The sequence below is a fragment of the Bemisia tabaci genome, chromosome 3 (assembly GCF_918797505.1).
Source record: "Bemisia tabaci chromosome 3, PGI_BMITA_v3".
Classification (NCBI taxonomy): Eukaryota; Metazoa; Arthropoda; class Insecta; order Hemiptera; family Aleyrodidae; genus Bemisia; species Bemisia tabaci.
Genome location: NC_092795.1, coordinates 3018355 through 3039218, shown reverse-complemented (window position 1 = coordinate 3039218; position 20864 = coordinate 3018355). Strand labels below are relative to the sequence as shown.

Sequence of the window (20864 nt, the reverse complement as noted above, 5' to 3'; positions counted from 1 at the left end):
ACATTATCCGATATAATCCAAGCGTTTTGCAAGAAAAACGGCAAAGTTATGAATTCAACTTAAAAATCTTCTTTCAAAAAGTTTCCCCACTTTCCCGGAAAGTGTCACGGTTGAAGTTATGGCAACGTTTAAATTAAGCGATTTTACAGGTGTTATAGACTTGTGGTGAGTAGGCATAACAATCTATGGAAATAAAGTTATCATTGAATTTAAAAATATTAATTAAAGTATTTCCTGATGAAATAGAAATGATTCAATTGACCTAATTTAACCATTGAAAAAAGATTATGCTACAAGGTTCGGTGGGGTCCTGAGCGGAAACTCTTAAGAAATGAAGAACTTCTTATATTATTTGGAGAATTATCTAATAAATTTTTCTTTTTTTCCCCCATCAACCTGGTCACACAGTTGGTGAGCTGAAATTTTTTTTTGCTGAAGTTGATCCAAAATGCATTTTGAAACTCATTTTTAATCTTTTTTTTGGTATGATTCTTTACTTTATTTACTAAATGAAAGCTTAGTTGCCTTTTCAATCCTTTCCCAACAATTACACTGTAATTATTTCTAAATCATCAATGTTAATGAGAATAAAACAATTTAGAAACCATTTAAGGCCTCTAACCAGAGAGAGTACATGTAGTTGCAATTAGAAAATAGCACAGAACATTATGCGTCAATAATTGACATCCTATCATTGAAAAGACTAACAAGATGTAATGTAAATAAAGAAAGTGTTGAAGTTATAAAAAATAAATCTGTGTTCTTGATAATGCTTAAAGAGAAGACCTTATCTTTAGCTTTACTTAATAAGAGCCAAAATAAAATTAATCCTGTGGTTTCTCCAACATAACACCTCCCATAAAAGAAAATCCACCTTCATAATCATTTTTTCACTTTCTTGCGAAAAAATAAGGGTGGAGACGGGAGAAAGCTCACTAAAAAAACATTTTTTGTTACAAAATTCGATAGTTGAAACTTTGCATAATCAATCTCTCAAACCATCAAACATGTGATTGACATTTTGTTTTTAGATAAACCTCAAAGTCAAGAGCAAACAGTAAACAAAACAATCAGGTAAATCTTCTTCCAAGAGTTTACCTTTTCAAAATAATAACGGTAATTTAACAATTCACTGGCAGATTTTTCAGAAGCTCAAATAAACTGTTCCAACTCCACAAAAAAATTTCTGACTTAAATAATATAATAATTTTTTTCATTACTTTTTTTACACGAGACAATTGACCACTGGACAGAGTAAGAAATTACATACCATAGAAGTGTATAAAAAATTTCCTAAAGCGACTCAGAAGTGAGAGATAAACGTTTGTAGTTTACTATAAGAGTATTTCCAAACTTTACGCTCCAAAAAAACACAAGGTATCTTTAATCTCGTCAAAAAAAAGTTAGTATCTACATTGGCAAATTCTTCCATTTAAGAATATACCAAGATTAATTTTGAAATGGATTTGACTTAAGCAGACTCTTGTTATTTTTTGGTGAATGATCGTTTAAGTCAACATATTTGAGCGCTGTTGTTTACTAACTTTAAAGTTCAATTTGGAAAGTTTGAATCTGTTCATTGTTTTCTGCGTAAAACTTTGATACGGAAACATATCTTGCAGTGCTTAATTTCATTTCCTGTCAAGTAGTCTGTTCTTATTTATTCACTTTAAAAGAGTATGACACCGGTAAATTTAGTAAATTGTAGCCAAACCAACCGCCAGTTACGATTTACTATGACAATCAAGCGTGACAATCGACTGTAATATTTGATTACAGAGCGATCAGGCTCACCATACCAGTTCGATGTTAAAATGTGAAAAAATCATAGCATTTACAGAAAACTGTACTTCATTTTTACCATCACATGAAACTTGTGTAAATTTACGTACTGGCAAAAGTAAACTGCACTTTGCAGTAAATGCCAACACTATATGATGAGTATTTGATACTGATGTCATGTGGTGTAATGAAAAATAGAAACAATGAGCAACAATTCGGGATGCTCCTCCCTTTTTGGAGTTAGTCTTTTGGCTTTAAAAACAGAGAGTTTTTTTTTTCTTTGTTTCATTAGCAACAGCTCCAGTGAATAAAAAAATCTTCATCAGTAATTAAAGCTGCACCCTAGTAGCAATAACCTTTAAAAGCAATTTTTAAAAATTCGTGGAAAACTGTTAAAATATCCATTTCTGAAAACACTTTCAGGCCATACCTAAGGTAAAATAATTTTCATTTTAAATTTACCTAAATAGTCTTTTAAAATGTTTTAAAAGTCTTTCAATATTTTTTGGAACATTTTGAATGTTGAAAAACTACTAACAGTTTATACTTTTGAGAGTTTTCGTATAAATTACTTGAATTTTACCTGGCATACATTTTACTTAAAAACATACCCAAAAAGGGTTTCCTAAAATGAACATTTTAACAGTTCTTTTAAGAGTTGTTTTTTTAATATTTTCGTACCTTTTGAAAGTTTTTTAACATTGGTTGCTACTAGGGCAGTATAACATTGTGGCACCCTATTTCATAACATTTAAGTCGTGTTAAGGTTTGCCTGCATAATTCAAAATCAATCAATATATCACAGTTTCGTTTTGTAGTCTTAAAGTCTAAGTTATGGTCTTAAACTTCAACAGATTTTTACAATTTAGAAAATAAAGTATTATTGAGAGCCTATTAGACTAAAAATACACCTGATAATGATTACAAGTGCTGTGGGTTGATAAAATACTTTAATGGTTAGTAAGAACTACTAAAATTATTTTTTCAAAGACTATTGCAACAGTAAAAATTAATATTTAAATTTAATATGAATAGAGATCATGTCAGAATAATTGAGAGTTATAAAGGCAGATCTTCACTCAACTATAATCTGACCATTTATCCATATTCATGTAGTACTACCCACGTAAGGTAAGGCAGGGACTGACACCCTACTACTTCAGTCACCGGTTTGAGGGCAGATACGTTTCTTGAGGCGTCCAACCTAATGATATAAACACTTTCATACGCTGCTTCTACCTTTTGTTGCTGTTCTATGCCAAACCGACAATTTTTAATCTTTAATTGGAAAAGGGCACATGCTGAGAAATGCTTTTAAGAATCAAAAAGAGATCTACTAGAACAGTATTTGGATAAAGTTAAGCAAAAAAGTGAAATCTACATTGGGGTGTTTCAAAATCTCATCTCCTGTTTTGATTTTTTAGAAGGAAACTAAAAAACATTCCTAATCGAAAATTGCTTAGATTTTTCTGGCCTGTATAAAGGTTAATTCCAAAAAATTAAAATGGGACATGAGATTTTGATACACCGCAATGTAAAAGTGACTGCTTTGTTTAGCTCTATCCATATGACCTGCATTTTTAGAAATTGATCTGCGAATACTGAAAAGATAAAAGTCCTGTAGCTGAACAATAGCTATATAACAATGTTTCTTTTCAGACATTGGAGGGGTTTGTCCTTCCTTTTTCTGCAAATTTGAGTTTCTAAAAATTTCAGACTGAATCTGTCTGTTTGAAAAAAAAAAAATCATGATTTCAGGAACATTCCAAATTATGTCAATGGCATTTCTCGAAGCCATTTACGATGATTCTTGGGGATTCTTCGGGAGACTTCACACTTAGTTCTGTTCAGGCTCATTTGGGAACAATCTTCTTCCTGAAACGTAAAAAGGAGGGATATGTTAGAGACAAAAATAGATAAAAAATAATGGGAATACAAAACTTTATTGTTTGCATCACCTTTAAATTCTAAGGATAGCAAAGTATCGTTAAATGTAGACTGTTTAAGACAACATATGACAGTGGAAGCATAGATCAGAGTGCTGAAATTTGTACCTTCTACAGTGGACCATTCTAAATATTTTCTATTTCTGATATTTTGAATTATGTCTTAAAATTGTATTTCTTGTTAAAATGAGATATTTTGTATATCCACCCCATAAAAATTTGTTGGATTGAAAGCAACGGTAATCACACTACATACCTCGTCTAACATGACTCAGAAAAGCTAGCATGCGGAGAGCAAAGGAGGCAGGAACTGTAATTGTATCTTTTGTCTCTTCAAGCATGATGATATTCCTCTGCATCAACTGAAAACAAAAACAGGTACTTTATAATTCCATGCAAAAATAAAACAGAGCTCTGAAAGCAATAACAAGAGATTGGTTTCTCACAAATTTTCTTTCTCCTTTGATAAAAGAAAACTTTAATCATGTCCCAAAGAAAGTTAGGACATTGGAATATTTATCCATGGTAAAATATACGAAAACTGCTTGAGTGCTCTAATAGATTACGATTTTCCTGTAAGCGAAAGAGTGAATTAATGTAAACAAAAACAATTATTTTCTGAATTTTGAGTCGAATGTAGACAATTTTAATGCATGCATCATACTCTACATATAATTGTAATAAGAAAGCAAACATTAAGGTTCTTAATTCGTACCGTATCTGGTAGTCCATTAGGAAGTAGTGTTCACGTTTTTCACTGCCCCATTATTTTTCTGAGTAAGATTTTTAAGGTGATTCGTCAAGCTCAAGTGACGTGGTCGAACTGGCATGCGATATATCGCATTGATTAGGTAAAAAATCTCGGCAGATTTTGAATTTTTAGCAAAAAAAGGACAAAAGCCCCTACGCATGAGCCTAAAGAATCATTCTAAACCCACAAATTGGCATAATTCAGAGAAATGAAAGCAGAATAGTGTTTGCAAAAAAACCTTGCATTCGATTCAGCTATCGATTTCTATATGGAATGCGTCACTTGAACTTGACGAATCACCTTAAAGGAATCTTGGAATTCTGTGCCTTGTTCATACCCTGAACAGACTTGGAGCAGGTAAACATGAGGCATGGAGAGAGAGTAAAAAAAATGTCATGGACAACTACCTCCTGAGCTTTTTCCTCATTAAAAGTTGATTCCTCATTTATTGGTGCCCAGAGTTTCACGTCATAGTCAATACCGGAGGTGGCTAGAATCGGTTGGAACGGGTGCGGTTGAATGCAATTGACGACATGATTGTCGGCTTGTAACAGCATTGTCAATTTGGCTGTCCAGCGGTCCCAGACGAATACATGACCACAATCGCTACCAGAAAGGACATAATCATTCCCCCAAAAAGTTGCCTCCTTTATCATCGTCCTGAAAATAAGCAATGAATAAAAATTAACAAATTCTGGGATGAATTATGATAGTGTCCCATAGAATCGGAGATCCAAAATTGATTGATGCTACATTTGATTAAACCATCGACGAAATCAAGGTGGAAGGAACCATCTGACATCATCTGCCTTGTTTTTTGAGGGGTGATACCTGCATCAATATTGGACGTGTAAACTTGGGGTTTGGACCAGCGGCAAGGCGTGCTTAGCAATATATCGATTAACATGTCATTTAAACCTATGGAAAAGGATCGATAAACGGGGTGTTCGTAACGATCACCTTATAATCGATTCTTTACCACAGCTTCAAATGGAGAAATATCGAAAATCAATCATTCATGCCTTGCTGCTGGTTGGGACAAGTGTTATTCATTTTTGCTGATCGATGAATCAAATTCATCAAAATACAATTATGTGACTAGCACAACTGATCCATTTTCCTTACTTAAGTTCCTTTTTCTGTGGACTGTCACATTTGAGGAACATTTTAGATTATTAAATAGGAGCTGATCTATACTAATAAAGCAGACTTCACGTTGATTGACTCACTCACTGACTGACTGACTGACTCACGTATCAGCGGATCTCGTGAACGGGAGGCCGTATGACCCTGAGATTCCGCACTGGGATCCCTCTCTACCCCGAGGCGCCGGATAAGGGAGGATTTCGCGATCCGCCAGCCGGTTCGCGGGATATCGTGGTCCGCGCGGGTCGATTTTCCCGTAAGGACAACGGGTGCGAGAGAGAGTGCGAGCGAGATGGAGCGATTTCCGCGGCTCGCGCTCGAAGACAGCTGATAAATTTTACGTGTGTTCTTATGGTGCGCGCAACGGGTGCGAGGAAGATGGAAGGAGTTCGGCGTCCAACGAGTGCGAGGAAGATGGAACGAGTTCTGCGTCGCGCTGTTGGAAACGCCGCGCCATGATTTTTGCGAGCTCCGACTCGTGCCTCCGTTGCCGGGCTACCCTCTCAGAGATGTGAAAATCTGGAAAATCTGTCTGTTCATTGGCATAGAATAAAGAGACTGACGTAGTCTTTTTATTCTATGGCATTGGTCTCCTCTGCGCACATTGCCGCTTGCTAGATTGAAGGCGTTCTATACTGTGCTGACGGCTCGGTCACACTGCGCCTGTAGTCGCGGTGCTGACAGCGACAGCGGAGCAAACAGAACATCGCTCCGACATTCTTCACCTGCTTGAAATGAAGCGAGAAACTATTTGAACTCCGGAGTGGGTATGTGGTATCATACAAAATTGAAGGAAAATCATACGTTTTCGCCCATCCCAAGCAACAGATGTTTATGAGTTTTATGCGCACATTTACGTAGTCTTAATTGAGTCAGAAATTCGCGTGTATGCCACGATATTGATGTGAATAACTCGCAATTAATTATAATGATCTTAGAAATTCGCTAGGAACACGACGCATTTGCCGTGATATCGTGTAATTTCTAATTTGTTTTACAAAATCCCTGGAAAAATCAAGTTTTCTCCGCGATGTAGATGACAAACCCGCCATTGCTGAGAATTAAACGAAACCGCTGGTTAAATCCCGTAATTTTCGCAGCTGAAACTCACCAGCTAACTTCAATTAAACATTGAACTGACAAAAGTATCAAATCTTTATGAAAATAACCAACTTTTGATTGGGTATTTTTGATTATTACAATTATCATATGAGCTTACTGAAGAACAGACCAAAATAGCAGCATACTACTAATTTCTACTTTTTTATCAAACCAGTGTGTCTCGCCAATTTTGAAATAGTAGACGATAATTCAGAAACACAATTAGTAACTGATCACTAATCACAGTGATTGCTGATGGTGGGGTTTTCCTGTGCGTAGCACGGGTTTCCTGCTAGTCTATCAATAAACAGAGGATTCATAGCCTGTAAAATTATAGCCCTATTCAGAATTCAGGGGATAGCTGCACAAAAGATCTGGCTGCTTGAAAATATTACCTTGCATTACGATGACCTGTATATTTTTGCGTGATAAACGGGTATTCATTTTCTTCTAAATCACTCTCATGGCCATAGTCATCGAAATTTTTACTCTCACAGATGGATTCACAGCTACTGTGCATTTCAGACTTTTCTAACTTTTCTTTCCCATTGCTTGAGTTGGTTGCATGAAAAATAAACAAATAATCAAATGAGTAAAGGAAAAAAAAAACATTCAAGAAAACATTCATATGGGAAAATGAAATTAAACCTGAAACGAGACATAAAAAGGCTACGTTCATTCCGTGCCTCGATTCAAGCAATTAGGAGTCTCAACTGAATTGATCGTTCTCAAAAAGGCTCAAGTGCCAAGACATTGAAAATTGAGTCATCAACGCTTTGTTTTGGCTAAGGTATGGATTGCATCTGGAAGCGAAGAACATGTGGTAATTGTTCAATACTACAAACTTTCTTTGAATGCAGAAAAACTGTTCAAACTCGTCCGTTCATTCTCAAAAACGCTAAAATGCAGATTTTATTTTATTTTATTTTTTTTTTTTTTTTTTTTTTTTTTTTTATTTTTTTTTTTTTAATTTTCCTATTCAAATCGTCGAACAGTTTCTGATCTACTAAAGTTTCTGTTCTAACTACTTTGTGATTTAATTTTGTCTCCTTATCATACGTTAACTTTTCTGAGCTCCAAGATTTAAAACCAGTTGATAAAAAAAGGCTCTAGAGCGAAGATTAACTTTAAAAAAATGATTTATGAAGAGAAATTGATAATCTTAAAATAACTTACCTATCAAGGAGCTCCACCAAATCACTATCTTCTTCATTTCCGATTTCATTCTGACTTAGATCATTCGAACTGATAAAATTTTGAGCCTTAGAGGAGAGAGAATCATTGGAAAAAGCGAGAGATCCTGGTGACTGGTGAGATAGCTTTGAATTTTGGCTAAAAGAATCACAAGTGCATTGAGAACTACTCGACGAAAAGACTTTCTTGGAATCACATGATTTTTTATTGTCTTGATCACCGGAGGCAGAGACACTTCTGGGACGCACTACGACATCTTGAGACACTTTCCCTGCTCTACCTTTACCTTTTTTTGAGAAAATAATAGCCTTGCGATTACAAGACTCATCTATTTTTGAATCTGAGCAATTACTAGAACAGCTTGATGACGACGACGGATCGTTAAAGTCTTCAGTCTCCTGCGTTGATCCTGCAGAGTTACTAGAAACTTGACATGAAATAGCGTCGATTTGAGCCTTAACACTATGAAAATTCAGAGATTCATTGCTACTAGCTTCTTTGGCACTTTCACTGCATGAAAAGTTTTCATTTTTGCAAACACTATCCCTATCAACAGAGATTGTAGTAACTTCGGATGAGCAGCAGGGTGTTGATTTACTAAGAGGAACATTGTGGCAGGTACGAACTGTGTTAGGCTCCCTGACGAGTTTTGTACAGTTATCACTTTCATTGTTAGATTGGACGTTTGAATTTTGTTTACTATCACAGTTTTCTAAAGACATGTTATTTGGTTCTTGAGAATGACTTGAGGATTCGTTCATTGAAGAGCTATGTCTAACTTGTTGAATACTTCCCTGCTGCAAAGGGGGCGGACTCTCTGGACTATCATTGTGTTCAAGATGAACAATAATTCCCTGGTCCAATGGTGGCGGACTCTCTGGACTATAGTTATGTTCCATATGAGTATCATTTCCCCGCTGCGATGGGGGCAGACTCACTGGACGATAGCTGCGTTTGATACGAGCAATATTTCCTTGGTCCAATGGTGGCGGACTCTCTGGACTATAGTTATGTTCCATATGAGTATCATTTCCCCGCTGCGATGGGGGCAGACTCGCTGGACGATAGCTGCGTTTGGTACGAGCAATATTTCCTTGGTCCACTGGTGGCGGACTCTCTGGACTATAGTTATGTTCCATATGAGTATCATTTCCCCGCTGCGATGGGGGCAGACTTGCTGGACGATAGCTGCGTTTGGTGCGAGCAATATTTCCTTGGTCCAATGGTGGCGGACTCTCTGGACTATCGCCAAGTTCCATAAGAGTATCATTTTCCCGCTGCGATGGGGGCAAACTTTCTGAACGATAGCTGCGTTTGGTGCGAGCAATATTTCCCTGGTCCAATAGTGGAGGACTCTCTGGACTATAGCTATGTTCCATATGAGTATCATTTTCCCCCTGCAATGGGGGCAGACTCTCTGGACGATAGCTGCGTTTGGTACGAGCAATATTTCCCTGGTCCAATGGTGGTGGACTTTCTGGACTATAGGTATCTTCAACATGAACAATATTTCCTTGTTGCAATGGAGGCGGACTTTCTGGACTGTACCTGTGTTCGACATGAACAACACTTCCTTGCTGCAATGGAGGTGGACTCTCTGGACTATAGTTCTGCTCCACCTGAACGATATTTCCCCGTGAAGGTGAAGGAGGTGGACTTTCTGGGCTATCCCGAGTGCTGCGCCTAGTATCATTTTGAAGCAATGAGGACACTGTGTCATCAGTTTGACGGAGATAATGGGACGTTGACAACATCTGAGGAACATTTGTCAAGAAAGAGGCAAGTGTGAAGCTATTTTCTGTAACTGCAGTGGATGAAGAATTTAATTGAAATTCAGTTTGAGTTGCAACTGAAGAGCAAGATGGTCGAGCTAGTGAATTGGATGAAGAGCTGGATACTGAAGCCTTGATGTTGTCTCCAGCCTGCGATGACTTGGAGGTTTTAGCCAGGCGTGAGGAGTTAGCAACAGAACTAGTGGAAGGTTGATTCATGGTTGATGGAGTGACAGCTGATGAGTCACTGAAACGGAGACCGCAGTTAGCATAAGATTGAGAAACAGAAGAGCCTGATTGAGATGATTTTGGTTGTTTTACTAGAGATGAATAAGTCTGCTCAAAAGATGGAAGTTGGACGTTCTCTTGGCTTGGATGAGAGGCTGCTGATGAAACAGAGGGTGCCTGCGTCTCATTCCTTTGGACAGACGATGGACTGCTTGTGGATGCATCAGTGTCAGATAATTGAGACTCGCTGGTTGAAGAATTGCGACTATTCTCATCAACAGGTGAGTTTTCTTCTTCGATTCCACCTGAAAAGGGAGGAAAGCAATTCGTTTTCAATAGACACATTAAATTAATCATTAGAGCATTGACAATTATGCCAATAACTGAAAACAAAAGAAAACATGGTTCTGCGAATTCTATTGCAATCTACCAAAATTGTACAGGGAGATGCAAAAAGTTCCACGTTTTTCCCCAAGGTTTAATTGGCCATCCACCATTTTGGACCATGATTGATGATTAGTTTTCCCTGAAAACCAAAAAAAACCTTTTCCTCCAGTCAATCCCAAGGAAAAAGGATTTAAAAGGATACGGATATGAACAGGAAAACTAATGGCACATGTGCCATTTTAAAATTGAGCCAGAGGTACCTGGTAGTTTCTTATTGCAAAATGAAGTTTATGTGTGTTTCTAAATTTGTGGCCCCACATTCATTAAGGGTTAAAGAGGTACAATAAATACTTGCCCTCATTTTCATTCCTAGTTTCTTCCGTAGATTCCTGTTCCTCAGTTGAATTTTCTGTTTGTTGTGTTTCTTGAGTTGCACCGTCTCGATTTACTGAACTGTTAAAAATTCGGAAGATAGCGTTTGTCATTCTTTGCATGAAAATTGCATGTATAGAGCGTCTAGCAGGTGAAGAATCTAAAAACAAAATCAAGGAACGTTATGAAACATATTTGAGGCTGCATCCTAGTTCAAATTATTTCACTTTTCAAAATTCTTTACCAAATTGCTTAAATTATTCAACACCTTTCAGGAATAAGCAACACACACACAACAAACGCTACTATTACATGAAGTTCTCTGCTGTATTCATACCTCTTTGTCTCCTCTCAATATTTCCCTTTTCTGAATCCCATTTTTAAAATACAGAAGCGATAATCTCACATTTCTCTGAAACAATTTTTTCACCGATGAAACCTGCCATTTCCGGATTGCGGAAATATTATTTTCAAAATTTTGTTAGATTTAGCCTATTTTTACATGCTGTTGCTTTTTGAGTGAAGAGCTCGAAAATCCAATTTTTGTGTTTCTATGCTCCTAGTATGTTCCGTTTCATGCAACGGGTAATGATCCTTGAGAGTGACTCTTGATTTCCAGCTCTCTCGGATAGCCAAGAGTCCACCGTACTAAAAAATAACAATCAGGCATTCTTACTTCAAAACTGCAATCCTATATACATCCATCTGTATCAATTTAGATCAGAAAAGTTTCCGAGGAAGCAAAAAACAGGATAACCTCACCTGTATTTCTATTCAATTCTTGTTCTGGTCGAGCATCTGGGCCTGTATCCGACCAGTCACCTCTTAATCGTAGTCTCCGCACTGCTGGGAAGCTACTCTGAGTCGCAACATTTTGACTGTTGGACCTTTTATTTGGAGGAGATGTCCTGACAGAGCTGGGGTTAAACTCACATTTTTTGTAGTTCTGCAAGAAAAAGAAGACTAGGAGTCAAGATAAGCGTCTATCAATAAAATATCCATTCAAGAAAGCTGACACGTGATGCAAGCCACCAAGATGAAACAAGTGACAGTGCTGAGGAAAAAAATCGAATCAAGGGAACAATAATACGAACATGAACTTTGATGTGAAAACTGCAATACTTGAAATGAATACATATTAAAAATAACTTTTTCCTTGTTCTTTCATAAGACTTTAGGGGTTCCTTTTTCAGATAAATGGCATGCAAAGGTTTTCTGAAAAACGATAAAAAGAATACAATTTTTGATTACCTTTATGTTAAAAAGATAGAGATATTCTGCTGAGTAACTGGCTAAAATTTCTTCTCCCTCTGGTGAAAAGGCTAGAGATGTAATTCGATATGCCCCATGGGCCAATGAAGGTACCGTAAACGAACAAAGATAATTTGGCGACGGAGTGTCATCAATTTCTGTGGGCATTTTAAGATGAATGTTAACTAAACTGATTTTTTTTTTTCTTTGAAGAGACAAAAATTTTTTGACTTCAAATATTTACACTTGGATTGATTCTTGTTCGTCCCAGCTTGGATTTGGGAATAAACAAATTGATAGGTTCATAAAAAAAAAAAAAAAAAAAAAAAAAAAAAAAAAAAAAAAAAAAAAAAACAGATGAACCTTGTAGAGCTGCTTTAATTTTGCAACCTTTTAACACACTCTGAAAAACTTACAATTCACGTCATAAAGTTATTCTTTTTAAAAAATTAAAACAAGAAGAGACGATTTGAGAGAAAAAAATTATGGTTGAAATTAAAGTTTGGATGATGCACGAATAAAGGTAATATTAGCTGTAGTTCGAAACTTGTTCTTCTGTGATGGGCTACCTTACTTTCTTTAACTATCCTGATGTAATTAGGTATTGAAGTTTAGACAATGATCATTTTGAACTATGAAGTTCATCTTCAGGTAAAACATAAGTGACCGTGCGCAAAACTGATAAAAAACGTAACATGAGAAAATGATAGACCTGAAAATAAGATAAATCATTAAACGGAAACTAAAACAATAATGTAACTTCGCACGTTTTGTAATTGGTGCTCCATCCAGCAGTGATGGTCTTAACATCAAATATCTAATTGCAGCCAGACCTATGAAGAAAGTAAATTAGTATCTGTACTGTAATGAGGCATCCTAATAAAGTGACAAATCACCTCAAACTGTTCTCCTCTGACACTAATCGGCGGAGAAGACTCAATCTTTATCATGGAAAAAACAAAATTGTCTCCCAACTGACGAGTCATTTTTTAATTTCTTTTTTTCCTGTAACATTGTTGTTTCTATTGTTCTTTTTAACCAAGGACACAACCAAAACTCAACATGGTGCAAGTCAAATTTCCATGGGAAGTCTAATCTTTGGATATGTTTCTTATCAGAGAAAACTGATTTGATTGATGGATAAGATCATTAAACTGTCTTAATATTTAGATCTTTCAAAACTCATCAGATTTTTGAAATTTTTTAATATTTCCTCGTTTTTCCCAATTTTTTTTTTAGAAAATATAGCATTTTTTTTGGTTAAAATATAAAATACATTAAAATACAAACAAATCGGAAAGAACAGGTAAAAAGTAAAAAATTCTAACACTGATCCCACATCAAGTCAAATTCCAGGGTTACAAATTGTTTTTGGTCACGACCAAATTGTGGAAGTGTCTTAAAAATTGTGGAGGCTGAGAGATTTTTACTTTCGTTCCAAGCTTTTCAGAGTTACAACCCTTTTGGAATAATGCAAATCCGGCATACATTAAAACATTATCCACAAAAATGTAACGAAATTTTGATCGGTGCATTGTGTTGACCTTTCAGCACAAACTCAAAAAGTTGCAGAGGCCCTTGAACAATTTGTAATCCTGTTATAAGCTTTTCCAGGCCAAAATATTTAGTTAAGTAATGTCAATGAATATCCAATTTGATGCTGTCAAAATCTCGGGTGACTGCTAAAAAGGAGCCAACAGAGTTTAATTTTTTCACCTGGTTTACTACTGAGCATACGACCATCATAGAGACGAACAGTGCTATCGGCTGATCCTACAGCAAATTGATAGGGAGCCCAAGGGTTAACGGCTAGAGCTGTGACTGCGCGCCCGCAATTGATTAAAACATCCTGAAAAAGACACGACACAATGTTTCTGTTAAAAAATGAACCTAAGACATAAAAACGGGAGTAATATTTACAGCACAAACACTGGTGCTAGAAAAAGCAGCGTCTAGCAAAGGGAATCGAGTCACATTAATTAAAAAAATTACTCAAAGTAAATTACTTTCTTAAATTGATTAATTAATTTAAACTACTTGAGATAAAGATGGATTTAAGCTTGTATTTGAACTTCATTTTGCCATAAGGAGCTACGATTTCTGGCTTATCCTAAAAAGCAATCATCTGCAGTAAGAAACTAATGACAAGAACAATGGTTCCTAAAAAAAGCCTGAAATAGTGATTCCTTTTCACAGAATGCAGAATAGTAGACCTTTAAATTCCCCCTGCCGCCAGCTATTCATCCAGAAGGAGCTCCTTACCCTTCCCTCTATTTACATTTTTGAGGGTATTAAATTTTCCACCTTTACTAATTTGATTAATCCTGAACATCTCTTTCCTGCCCACTTGTATAATAGCAGATATAAAAACATAAAAAATTCGAAGGTCAGGCTGTCTTCAACAACACCCAGCGTGAAGTACTCATCAATCCAAATGTTTAATGCCCTTCCTTGGGAATTAAAACCTATCTTTCGTGATGGCTGTGTAAATTCTTTTCTAAATAAGCTTTTGCAACATCTCCTCAAAAATGCATTCTACAGAGTCGATGGGTTTGCTGAATGGCGTAAATTTGGACACCCTCCTGGATGAATAGCTGTCCTCGATTTTTTTCTTTTTTTTTTGTTAGCTGATCATCTTTCTCTGTTATTTAGTGCCCGGTTGATTGTGATATTTAGATCTTCGCTGAAATGTAAAATTTTCTTTTTGTCCTTTCTGTACTTTGAACGTATACCAAAGCCTTGCGGCTCTAATGTATTGAAATGAAAATAAATAAATCAATAAAAATATTCTTCTACCCAAAATTTGAAGTTTACAACAAATATCTACTGTGTAGAAATTGAGTTTGAAGATTTTTTTTTTTTTAATCAAGCCATACAAACGACAATTTTGTAATAAAAAAACCCAATTTCTGGCTCATTTTAGAAATGAAATATGTGTCATTAGTTTTCCTATAAAAAACATACCAAACTCATTAATGCCAAAGATGCCGATCCAAATGGTGAATTCATTGCAAAGAGAGTCTTCTGAATAAATGCGTATCATTTGAAACAAAAAAAAAATGGTTACCTCCGTGCATTGTTGCTTGCTACATTTTTGTTTCATCCTTAAATCGAAACATCGTACTGTTGAGTCTTCTCCACAGCTGAGAAAAGAATAGGGATCATTGGGAATTGTTACGAGTTTATAGGTGGTCCCAGAGTGACAACTAAATATGTTTTGGTGAGTTTCATTCAGGCGTGTCACATCTGAAAGAATTAAAATTAAATTCAAAAATTGAACTTCCAATAGTGTGGTGCAGGAATGCAGAACAATTTTAGTTTTCTCATTTAAAAAAAAAAAAAAAAAAAAAAAAAAAAAAAACCCAAAAATTACATTTTATGAAGTGCAAAACGATGGTTGGACGTTTCTGAGCACTTTTCATACCACAATGTTTGTAGTAAAATCCTCTGGACAGTGGTATCAATAACTCAGTATTTACCTTTCCAGTATAAAGGTCTTACAGTTGTACGTACACTTCAAAGTTATGGTTTTACTCTACACGGAAAAAAAAAGAATTGCTGATTCAGCAATTCAATTGCTAAAAACAGTGAGTGCAATGTTTCAACGCAGATTTTACAACAAAAAAATGCTACTTTAACCACCCCCGTGGTTAAATTAGTTTACAATGTGGATAAAGTAGTATTAAAAATGTTACTTTAACCACCACCGTGGTTAAATTAGTTTACAATGTGGTTAAAGTAGCATTTTTTTGTTGTAAAATCTGCGTTGAAACATTGCACTCACTGTTTTTGGCAATTGAATTGCTGAATCAGCAATTCTTTTTTTTCCGTGTAGGATGCTGGGTTTCAATTTAACCATCATTTACGAAGAAATGGGCAGTATTCTTTGATGATGTCTTGCCAATCAAGCTTTAAAAAACTTTGCATGTCAAATTATTGAATATCTCTGATCTAATCTTATTGAGAGAGCTCCTTCAATAAAATTCACTAAGACTTATGATGATGGCACACAGAAAAAAAAAACATTTTTGGAGTCAAACCTGAGTATAAGATCAAGCCATCACCGGCACAAGAGACAATACGGCTGTCATTTGTGCAGGGTAAAAATTTTGCACAGAAGATATTAGCTCGATGACTTGTTTTGTAATCAGTTAAAATCTGGAAATGAAAAATAAAAAATTGATAATGATTATGTACTTTTAAAAAAAATATATATAATAATTCTGGTGCTCATGAAGTAAAATTTGTCTGAATAATTTGAAAAAATTACAAGCTGTCAATTTCAGCAGTATACTGTAAGTACTTGTAGTTGGTGTGATGAAATTTTTCTGGTAGCAAAAAAATATACGGCTTTTAATCACAGACATTTTTACAAAAATTGCTCTGGAAGCAGGTGCAGAGTAACCTCTCTGAAAACCTGCAGATGACATTTCTGAAACAGCATTTTGAAAGTGATCAATCATTACGCTGATAAGCACAATATATTTGCTTCAACACAAAATTATTTTAGAAAATCAAAAAGTTCAATTAAAATGTTAAAAAATATCATTCATAGGGAGAAAAAAAGCTAATCAAAATCTAGCCAATGAAAAGCAGACAGTCGAGGTGACATAGCAGGGCTATGCCTGAAGCTAAGGCCAGTTCATCGAGAAACGCCCTTGCCTGGCTACATCATGAAAGCTCACCAATTGGACTACATTTTGCAATTTGGAACGATAAATTCTAGCCCGGTCTCAAAACAATGTATGTGCCATTAGTTTCCATATGAGGACATATATGTAACAACAGCGGTCGCTGACATCCGCCATTTTTAGGACAATCGCTTTTTTCGAAATCTAGAGCCTCCAAAAATGCCTGTGCAAAGTTTTAGACTTCCAGCGCAATTTTTCGGCGAGATATGAACTGAAAACCATGTTATTTGTAAAAACAGCGGATATGAGAATCCACTGTTTTCCCCGGCCGGCGCAGCAGGACTTTGTGGAGATTTGAACCCACTTGCGATAACTGCCTGCCCACTGGCCATGGGCTGTAGCTGACACTCAAATTATACGTATCGGGACCGTCTCGCCAGAATTGTTGAATTTTTAACTGATTTTATGATTTTTTCCTTGTTTTTGTTGTAAAAGTTACAAACGGTTTAGTTTCTTGATAAATTTTGTTAAATGACTCAGCATTGACTTACTTTTAGGTCATTTCAATCGTTTCACCAGCCTTACCCTTCCTGAAGACTTAGTTTCATGCATAAAAAAGTGTTTGCAGTAAAAATAGCGGATGTCACATTTTTTTTCGAATCGCTGTTACTCCTTCAATTTTTCACTTACATAGATCGTAAAACGTGTGTTTTTTATCGGAAGAGTTGCTTTTCATGAAAATCTTTATGAGAATCCTCTCGGTTCTACGGGCGGAAAAGTGCAAAGCTTCAAAAACTTCAAACGTGATTTTCTTACAATAAGAAAACTCGACATCCGCTATTGTTACAGATAAGTCCTCATATGCACATAAGTGTTTTTCCAGAAGAGCCATAATTTATAGTTCCAAATTGCAAAATGCAGTCCAATTATTCATATGGTTTTATTTACTTTCAAAACGGAGTTTTCTCTGTCTTGAAGGCTAGTAAAAATATCAGAAAAATTCCTGGAAGCTCATTTCACTCGATGCTTTCAGGAAATAATTAAAAAATGGATACCACTGACCCATTATGTTGTTGTTAGTCAACAATTTTTGATGAATAAAAAAATGAATGAATAAGGCTTTCGCTTTCATACTGAAGCTTACCTTGTGATTGTAAGCGTTGGTCACAATGAGATGTTGATCATCGCTTCCTGACAGTAATAATCGACCATCATCGCTCCAGGAGATGCAATTAACACAGCCATTGTGAATGGCAAGCTTCTTTAGCAGACCTAGCCGTTGCACAAAATCTTTGCTGCCTGCAAATTAAGATTCACAATGAAAAACAATAAAAAAAACCCTGTCCTTCTCATTGGAAATGAATTTTCCCCTCTTTCTTAGCTGATGTGGAGCTTAATCAGCATTGACGGAGCATTTCTAGAGGTGCAACTGCATTAGGATAATTGAATCGACGTATGCGAGAACGTCGGTGTCCAGGACAGTGTCTTGTGTTTCAGAATTTGAGTGGACAATTTCGTTGTAACTTAACAACACAACGATAGTTTAAGACATTAGGAATGAAGAACAATTTTTTATACATAATCCCCTAAGTGTAATTAAACGTTTACAAGAGAGATCGATCCTATTCATCAATGTTGTGGGACAAAAGAAACCCACCGCACTTATGAAACCCTGTATTGGACAACGGACGTTTTCGCATTCGTCGATTCAATTATACTCCCAGAAAAATGTCACTTGTTGATGGAATTAGGATTCACATAAAACAACTTGGTGTTTCTCCAGCAGAACAAACTTTTTGAGGACAGAACAAGTTATGTTACCTCCTTAAATCCACAAAACTTACCTTCAGGTAAAACCCTTATAACTAGCCCATTACATAGCAACTACACCAAGTTGACACATCGTGCTAAAGCTTGACTTTTAGCCTTCTTTCGGGGGGGAGTAAGTTGGCTGAGACAAACACCGTCAGCAAGTTGGGCTTCAATATATAAAAACAAAAATTACAGAAATCAGTGTAGTCTGACTGTCCATGGGTTCCAGAATCTACGAGCATGTTCAAATTTTAGAATGTGACAACCACCAGCTAGTCAACTAAAAATAGCTCAAAACAAACCATGTTTTGTTACGATCGACCTTCGGGATAAAAATAGCCTATGCCTCGCACTAAATTGACATGCTCAATGAAATCGGATTTCTTTGTTCCAGAGTGGATGGATTTGTCAGATTTTAGGAAAAAGATACCTATGCCCCTGGATTAGGAAGTCTTAAAACGATGGAGTTCACTGGTGATACTTGCAAAACAAGAAGAGGATTCATGAATTAAGATAAGTCTCCAACGACAGAATTCTGAGAGCATCTATAAATCTAATTGCATTATGCCTGTATACAACTGGAAATGGCATACCTTTCGCGGCATTATGAAGCTTGGTCCTGAATGAATAAGATTCATACGGTTGACGATAAACATGGTGAAAGATACTTCTAGTAGAGGATTTCCTTTGAGACATGGAAGAAAAAATAATTTTATTCTTAACCTAAATCGAACACGCAAAACAAACCGAGTAACAAAATGCGACGAAAAATGCGAACGGTAATGAGATAAATAACAGGCAACAACCAAACAAACAGAAAGAGGGAGATTAAAATATAAAATTCGCAAATTGTGGGTCACTAAAAGTATAATTTATATCAATAAAACTATCGCTCGTTTGATAACCTCCTTTGGGAACGACACAATCAAAACAACGAAAAATTCCATTCCTTGTCGACTTTCAACCATGACGTACTTCAACGGCACAAACAAGGAACGCGGCGGGAGGAGTGTTCCGAAATGCAAAATATTCGAAAAGCAGCGCGAAAATTTGAATATGCGCTCAATTTACTTGAAGCGCGCTGAAATTGAAAAAATGAAAATTTCATAAGCCGCCCTGCGCCGTCCAAAGCGCGCATGGCGCACGAAGCACCTCTCATTATTACACTTCACACTTCATCTAGCGTTGAGAGTTCACTAATCCCCTCGCACGACCAGTGTGTAATTTTAAAAGTGGAAAATTTAAAAAAAAATTGACACGATACACGAGTGTCACCGCCTGGGAGTTTTCCCCCAAGAAATCGCTCACCACCCGCCCGCCGGAAAAGCCGCGGCGTGCTGCCAGCGCGAAACGCACTCCGACGCCTACAAACCTAAGGGGCTACTTCACGCAATGCTTGAAGTATCCCCTTAGGTTTGTAGGCGTCAGTGCGCGTTTGGAGCCGGCAGCATGCCGCGCCGCGCCGCAGCGTGCTGTAAACTTGCTCATAATTAATAGGTCAGGGTGTTAAAATGTAGGCAATATGGAAAAGTGCCTATATCCGTAGTCGAATAGTTATTGCAAATAACTCTCGCCTTGCGTTTGGTGCAATACGAGAAGTATTCATGCAGTCTTGTTTGACTAATATGCGTTTGACGCCGACCGCACTGTTTGGCGCAATGCGTGAAGTATTCCTGTAGTCTTGCAGGCGTTGATATGAGTTTGACGCCGACCGCACCGTGTTTGGCGCGATTATTTGAGCTCGCGTTAGGATAATCGCGGCATGAACAATGGGGCTTAAAGGCCCACGTTGTATTTTGACGCCATATAAGCATTCCAGCATTGCCTCGTTTTTCCCGATAAAATATTTTTTCTGAGAAAAGTTAGGAAGGTTCTCTAGGTTCTCTTTTATAGATCGAATGGACAATTAAACAAGGTACGAATTTAAGCACCCTGATACATGATTCTTCACCAGAATTTCACATAGAACACGATTCGATTTCGTCACGGACTTTGGGGTGGTCGAACTGGCGTGCGATATATAATTGATTAAGTCAAATATCTCGGTAGATTTTGAATTTTAAGCAAAAAAAAAAAAGAACGATAGGCCCTGCATGTGAGCCTTATGAATTATTCTAAAATAAAAAAATAGAAATGAAAGCAGGATCCTAGCCTGTCTCTAAATAACCCTCGCATTCGATACAATTATCGATATCTATGTCGATCGTGAGGTTTTTTTTTTAAGGATCCAGCTTTCATTTTTCTGAAGTTTGCCAACTTTTCGTTTTAAAATTATTCTTAAGGCTCATGCGCAGGGGCTACCCTTTTTTGGCTAAATATTCAAAATCTACATAGATATTTGATTTAATCGATGCGGTATATCGTACGCTAGTTCGACCACCCTAGAAACCAAGACGAACCACCTTGAGACTTTTAGAGCAGGACTCAATGAATTTTTCAGGGATTATCAATTAATGATTTAATTTTTCATGCCACTCATACGTTCTTGTTG

General features: G+C 36.5%; 1 protein-coding gene and 1 long non-coding RNA gene across 2 annotated transcripts; one reads left to right on the top strand and one right to left on the bottom strand.

The window, feature by feature from the left end:
- Window positions 1–492: 492 nt before the first annotated feature.
- On the bottom strand, window positions 493–19315 carry LOC109043312 (uncharacterized). The gene is made up of 13 exons (XM_019060489.2): window positions 18967–19315; window positions 17706–17860; window positions 15971–16088; window positions 14998–15176; window positions 13647–13779; window positions 11931–12088; window positions 11442–11625; window positions 10663–10839; window positions 7903–10225; window positions 7122–7277; window positions 4887–5139; window positions 3985–4090; window positions 493–3657 (listed from the first exon to the last, which is right to left on the bottom strand). Exons 1-13 carry the CDS (start codon window positions 19067–19069, stop codon window positions 3620–3622), a joined length of 4083 nt encoding a protein of 1360 aa, XP_018916034.2. The 5' UTR covers window positions 19070–19315; the 3' UTR covers window positions 493–3619.
- Window positions 12092–13164, top strand: LOC140224180 (uncharacterized). Its single transcript, XR_011899423.1, has 2 exons — window positions 12092–12230; window positions 12288–13164. It is a non-coding gene; the product is annotated as an uncharacterized lncRNA (long non-coding RNA).
- Window positions 19316–20864: the final 1549 nt, after the last annotated feature.